Here is a 6,108-nt window from a genome sequence, read left to right as displayed (position 1 = left end):
TCAAATTATCTTGATCATGAATCCTGAAATGTGTACACTAGCTATTGATTTACATTGACTATGAGCATTATTTTTTTTTTATCTATTGTCATCCACTCATGAATTCCAATTGATTACCATTGATTTTCGAAATTGTTAATGTGTTGAGATTTTTGCTTAATATAGGTTTTTTAATATGGATAAGTTTTTAACTAAAAGACCAAGAAGCAAATAGTCGAGCGTTAAAGATGATAACGCAACCACATCTTCAAGTCTGAAATGAGCAAGAGTTGAGTTTGATCCAAATAATCTAGTTGCGGATCCGGGCTTCAAATACTGATTGAGAAATATGATGTCAACATTAAAGACGAGGTGAGACGATCTTATGTAGCAAAAGGTCCATGTCAACTGAGGGCTCACAACTTTCCTAAGAAAAAATATGGGAATTAATATAGGTGTTTCAATCCTTCATGGTTTGATTCTTTTCCGTGGTTGGAATATAGTGTAGAGAAGGATTCGATATTTTGCTTGTGGTGTTATTTGTTTAAACCAACAACTTGTAGATTGCAAAGCGGGAGGGATGTGTATTCCAAAATGGGGTATAATAATTGGAAGAACGCTATTTCTACTTTTAGAGATCATGAAGTAAATGTTACTAGCATTCATAATTTTGCAGCCGATAAATTGGAATTGTTCAAGAATCCACGACAACATGTCACACTAAAGATCTCACAACATAGTTCAGAAATGGAAGTTGCTTATCGTGTTAGATTGACGGCGGTTCTAGATATTATGCAATTCTTGTTAAGACAAGGTTTAGCTTTTCGGGGGCATGATGAATCTTCAAGTTCCAAGAACAAAGGTAACTTTTTGGAGTTACTCTATTGGTATGGTGCACGTGTTGATAAGATTGCCAAGACATTGAAAGCAAATGCTCCCGGGAATAACCAAATGACTGCTCCAAAAATTTAAAAAGATTTGGTGCATTCTTGTGCTGAAAAAGTGAGATCACTCATGATTGAAGACATTGGTGATCGGATTTTCTCACTTATGGTTGATGAAGCTAGATACATTTTAGTGAAGGAACAAATGGCTATTGTTTTGAGATATGTTGATTCTCGTGGACAAATGATCGAGAGATTTCTTTGTGTAGAGCATGTGACAGACGCTTCATCCTACACTTTGAAAGAGGTCATTGATAATTTGTTTGCAAAATATGGATTGTCCCTATCAAGGTTAAGAGGTCAAGGTTATGATGGAGCTTCTAATATGAGAGGAGAATTTAATGACCTAAAGTCACTTATATTGAAGGATAATCCATATGCAAGGTATGCTCATTGCTTTGCATATCAACTTCAATTAGTTGTTATTGGCCTTACAAAAAAAATGTCTATTATCAATGACTTCTTTAGTTATGTGATCAAGATTGTCAATTTGGTTGGAGCATCACGTAAAAGGAAAGATGCACTTCGACAAAGCCAACATGAAAATATAGTTACACATATAGAGAAAGGTGTAATTTCTACTGGCAGAGGCTGAAATCAAGAGATAAGCCTTGCAAGACCTAGGGACACACGTTGGGGATCTCATTATTATACAATACTTCATCTTCAAATGATGTGGCCAATGGTAATGGATGTTGTTGGAAATGTTCATGATGAAGGAACTAATCCTAACCAACAAGGTGTAGCTTTAAGTTTGATTGATCGTATGGAAAGATTTGAATTTGTGTTCATATTATTTTTGATGAATAAGGTGTTAGGTATAACAAATGGCTTGTCACAAGTCTTGCAAGAGAAAAATCAAAATATAGTGAATGCTTTAGACATGGTTGAAGGTGTCAAGTTTAAGTTGCAATCATTAAGAGATGATGGATAGGATGAATTGTTGGCTAATGTTTCAAAGTTTTGTGTTGAAAATGATATTGAGATGCCAAATAATATGGAAGAAAGATTGTTGGTATGTGGTCTTCCAAGACGTGAGAAGCAAGCCACTACATATTTGCACTATTATCGTGTTGAGGTTTTTTACTCGGTTAGTATTTTTCATATCACTTTCACTTTTTTCTGTTATTAAACTTTACATTTTTATTGATTAATGTTTGTTTTATTTATTTGTTATGTCAGGTTCTTGATATGATCATGCAAGATATGAATAGTCATTTTTCAAAATCTACTATTGAATTGCTTTCTTGCATAAGTTGCCTTGATCCAAAATTAGTTCGTATTGCAGAGCTGTATCTAGAAAATTTCTCAGAATTGGATCGAATGGCATTAGTAGATCAATTAGAGATGTATATATATATATATATATATATGACATGGGAAAAAATGTTGATTTTTCTTCACTAGGAAGTATCGGAGAACTTGCTATAAAGTTGGTTGAAACAGAAAAACATCTCAGATATCCTCTAGTTTCTCGGTTGATTGAGTTGGCGTTGGTCTTGCTTGTTTCAACTGCTTCAGTTGAAAGAGATTTTTGAGCAATTAATATTATCAAGACTGATTTGCGTAACAAAGTGGAGTATGATTTTTTGACTGATAGCTTGGTTTGCTATATTGAGAAAGACATATTTAATGAAATTGATAATGAAGATATTTTACAGTATTTTAAAAATATGTGAACTCATAGGATTCAATTGGCACCTCTTGATCATAGCAGTAACAAGAGTGGCTCAAGTGTTAGAATATAGTTTGTATTTGTACTTTTCATTGTTATTTCACTTATTATGTATTGTATTTGAACTTTGTTCGTATATTATTATTGATATTGAATATCGATTTAGTTTGTATTGTCCTTTAAATTTGTCTGTGTCTTTTGTAATTAATATCAAAGCATTAACTTTTATTTAAGCTCAAGTTAGACCAAATTTCGGGTTCGCTCACTATTACCTGCACAAGATTGACCTACCACAATATTTGCATGAAGTTGCCGCTTCTGGACGCAAGATCTTGAACAAGCATAATGTAATCTTATTGGTACTGTGCTCATATTGTTAGATTTGTAATAATAGAATAAAGTTACTATGACCAGTTTTAGGCCTTATTTTATTGATTTTAATTTTTATTTTAGTATTATATCCATGTATTATGTTTTATACCAAATAACAAAAACAACTGTGCTTCTTAAACTAATCAAAATGACAAAAAAAAAATTATTTGATCTCTGTGTCTTAGAAAATCATAATTAATTGCATATTGCTATTGAAGAGACGTAACATCAAAAAATCACATGTTAAAAAAACACATAAAAATTTTAATAAAAAAAAACATATTAATTCTTGAAAAGCAATATAATCTAATAGCCTTCAAACATTATTACAACAAAATAATCAGCACATCCTCTAAGAACGTCTAAAAAATGACAAAATTACACCCAAAAAAAAAAACCATTAAAAACAAGAACCAAAGGCTAACATTGCCCAAAAATCTCAATATTAATAAGAAAAAAAAAAAAAACAGAAGACCGTTAGTTTCCCAACGACCCAACCGTAAAAAAGGGTCATAAACCGGAAACCCTCTCATCAACTTCCAAGAAAAAAAGTTCTTCTTTTAATCTCTCGTCATAAAAAAACAAGAAACTCTCAAAAGGCTTCCCGGAGATCATCACATCGGAAACAATGGCGCTGCCGGAGATCCTCCTCTGGGTCTCACTGGCCACCCTGATGGCCACGGCGGACGCCGCCACCAGTTCTCTTCTGGGCGTGAACTGGGGCCCCATGGTGTCCCATGCAATAGATCCAAACTCTGTGGTGAAGATGCTGAAGGCCAACCGTCATCACCAAGGTGAAGCTCTTCGACGCCAACTCCGACACTGTCAACGCCCTCGCCGGCACTGGCATTGAGGTCATGCTCGGTATTCCCAATAATGAGCTTGATAGCTTGAGCAAGGATTATGGCAAGGCCGAGGCCTGGGTCCGGCAGAACGTCACCGCTTTTGTTTCAGCCAAAACTGCCGTCAATGTCACGTATGTTTATTTCTTCTACTTGTTCTTGTTCTTGTTCTTCTATTTTTTTTTTTCTATGATCTTATTTGAATCTTATGATTAGTTCTTTATTCTTGATATATGTTATTCAAGACTTGAAGAAATGCTTTTAGAATCTAGAGATATATTTAATAAAGCTATTAATTATATCTTTCAGATTGAATTTTTTGAGAAAGAATAGTTTGATTTTTCTGCAGAATTACAAATTTACGAGTTGTTTGATGATTTCTTTGTGGTGTTTTTACTTGTCTCTCTTTTCACTCCTTTTTGTAGTAAATAAAACATATTTATTCACTGTTTTACAAGTTTGGCCTTTATATATGAGCCATGTTTGAAACTTTGAAATTCTTATCTATATGTGCAAATGCCAATATTTGACATTTCATATATAACTATGTAGGTTATATATCTATTTGTTTAGGTGATTCTTTCTTCTTTTTTTTTTAAAATCTTTTTTAACCATGGGGAGAAGCAAGCCAAACACACCCTTTAATTTTTAATCATATATAAAATAAATATATATTCTAATTTCCAAGCATATAATTGAAATTGACATTCATATATTATTATCTATGTTAGATACTTCCTGTCTACATGATATATTTTTCTTAATCTATTTTGTATTGTAATCATACATAACATGAATTTTACATAATTTTTGTATGTATACACCCATCAAAAAAATATCTAAAAAAACTCTTTTCCATAAATTAAATATATATGTTTTAATGCAATGGCTATAATATATATATACATCAGTTACGTGGCAGTGGGCAATGAGCCATTTTTGAAGAGCTACAACGCATCATTCGTGAAGAGCACCTTCCCTGCATTACAGAACATCCAGAAAGCCCTGAACAAGGCCGGCCTCGGCGACAAGATCAAGGCTGTCGTCCCCCTCAACGCCGACGTCTACAATTCCCCGGCCAACAAACCCCTCCCTTCCGCCGGAGACTTCCGGCAGGACATTCACAAACTCATGGTCAACATCGTCCACTTTCTCCAATCCAACAATGCCCCCTTCGTTGTCAACATCTACCCCTTTCTCAGCCTCTACAACAACCCAAACTTCCCGAAAGACTTCGCCTTCTTCAACGGCAATGCCCGCCCCATCGTCGACTCTGGCAAAACCTACTCCAACGTCTTCGACGCCAATTTTCGACACTCTCGTATGGTCTCTCAAAAAAGCCGGCGCCGGTGACCTCAAAATCATCGTCGGAGAAGTTGGTTGGCCTACAAATGGTGACATAAACGCTAACGTTGCCAACGCCAAGAGGTTCTATGATGGACTTCTTTTGAAACTGGGGAAGAAACAAGGTACTCCCATTAGACCTAACCCAATTGAAGGTTATATCTTTAGCTTGATAGATGAAGACATGAAGAGTGTTCTCCCTGGTTCGTTTGAGCGTCACTGGGGGATCTTCACTTACGATGGAAAACCCAAGTTCTCCATGGACTTGTCTGGCAAGGGCATGAGCAAGCATTTGGTTCCTGCTCAGGTTAAGTACCTGCCATTCCAATGGTGTGTGCTGAAGAAGGATGTTAAGGAGCTTTACAAGTTGTCTGGGAACATGGACTATGCTTGCTCGCTTGGGGATTGCACGGCGCTTGGTTATGGCTCGTCTTGTAATGGGTTGAGTAAGTATGAGAATGCGTCGTACGCTTTCAATATGTATTTTCAAATGCAGGACCAGGATGTGCGAGGTTGTGACTTTGGTGGCATTGCTGAGATTGTGACCAAGAATGCGTCCACTGATGATTGCTTGTTCCCCATTCAGATCATCAGCTCGGCTTTGCCGGGGCAGGTTCCGGCGCTTGGGTTCGTTGTTGCCTTTGTCTTGTTTCTTGTTTTCTCGTTGTTCGGTTCTCTTTGAGTTTGAGATATATAGTCAACAGAAGTGTTGGAACTAATCAAGTAGATGTATGTACTGTTTTTTCATGCATGCTTGGAGAACATATATATTTTTGTGCATGTGATTAATTAATTCACTGTGTCAGCTAAGCCTCATGTGTGAATTTCTTCCTTCTTGGAGATCAATATTATTTCAAAGTGCATGAAATTTACTAGTACCAGTCTGGAGCATGTATTTGTTCTTATTATTTGTTTTTGTTAATGTGTTGTGTTGAGATTTGCATGGGATATA

The 6,108-nt window shown here is 35.7% G+C and overlaps 2 protein-coding genes and 1 pseudogene across 2 annotated transcripts; all 3 read left to right on the top strand.

Annotated features, from left to right (window-relative positions):
• The first annotated feature begins 573 nt into the window (after window positions 1–573).
• LOC120251287 lies at window positions 574–1,518 on the top strand. Its single transcript, XM_039259844.1, has 3 exons — window positions 574–841; window positions 983–1,307; window positions 1,392–1,518. Exons 1-3 carry the CDS (start codon window positions 574–576, stop codon window positions 1,516–1,518), a joined length of 720 nt encoding a protein of 239 aa, XP_039115778.1.
• An 87-nt stretch (window positions 1,519–1,605) lies between these two features.
• Window positions 1,606–2,461, top strand: LOC120251286. Its single transcript, XM_039259843.1, has 4 exons — window positions 1,606–1,734; window positions 1,858–2,001; window positions 2,106–2,272; window positions 2,383–2,461. Exons 1-4 carry the CDS (start codon window positions 1,606–1,608, stop codon window positions 2,459–2,461), a joined length of 519 nt encoding a protein of 172 aa, XP_039115777.1.
• A 1,212-nt stretch (window positions 2,462–3,673) lies between these two features.
• On the top strand, window positions 3,674–5,861 carry LOC120251904 (annotated as a pseudogene).
• Window positions 5,862–6,108: the final 247 nt, after the last annotated feature.

Source organism: Dioscorea cayenensis, chromosome 20, assembly GCF_009730915.1.
Source record: "Dioscorea cayenensis subsp. rotundata cultivar TDr96_F1 chromosome 20, TDr96_F1_v2_PseudoChromosome.rev07_lg8_w22 25.fasta, whole genome shotgun sequence".
NCBI lineage: Eukaryota > Viridiplantae > Streptophyta > Magnoliopsida > Dioscoreales > Dioscoreaceae > Dioscorea > Dioscorea cayenensis.
Note: the sequence above shows the minus strand (reverse complement) of the source record. Positions and strands in the feature narration are given on the sequence as shown.

Excerpts from the sequence above, each read along its gene's own strand:
- LOC120251286 (XM_039259843.1), top strand. The coding sequence starts at position 1,606 with ATGGTAATGGATGTTGTTGGAAATGTTCATGATGAAGGAACTAATCCT. Across the intron at positions 2,002-2,105 it reads TGCACTATTATCGTGTTGAG|GTTCTTGATATGATCATGCA; the intron begins GTTTTTTACTCG and ends TTGTTATGTCAG. Across the intron at positions 2,273-2,382 it reads TTAGTAGATCAATTAGAGAT|ATATCCTCTAGTTTCTCGGT; the intron begins GTATATATATAT and ends AAAACATCTCAG.
- LOC120251287 (XM_039259844.1), top strand. The coding sequence starts at position 574 with ATGGGGTATAATAATTGGAAGAACGCTATTTCTACTTTTAGAGATCAT. Across the intron at positions 842-982 it reads TTCAAGTTCCAAGAACAAAG|TGAGATCACTCATGATTGAA; the intron begins GTAACTTTTTGG and ends GTGCTGAAAAAG. Across the intron at positions 1,308-1,391 it reads AAGGATAATCCATATGCAAG|TTATGTGATCAAGATTGTCA; the intron begins GTATGCTCATTG and ends TGACTTCTTTAG.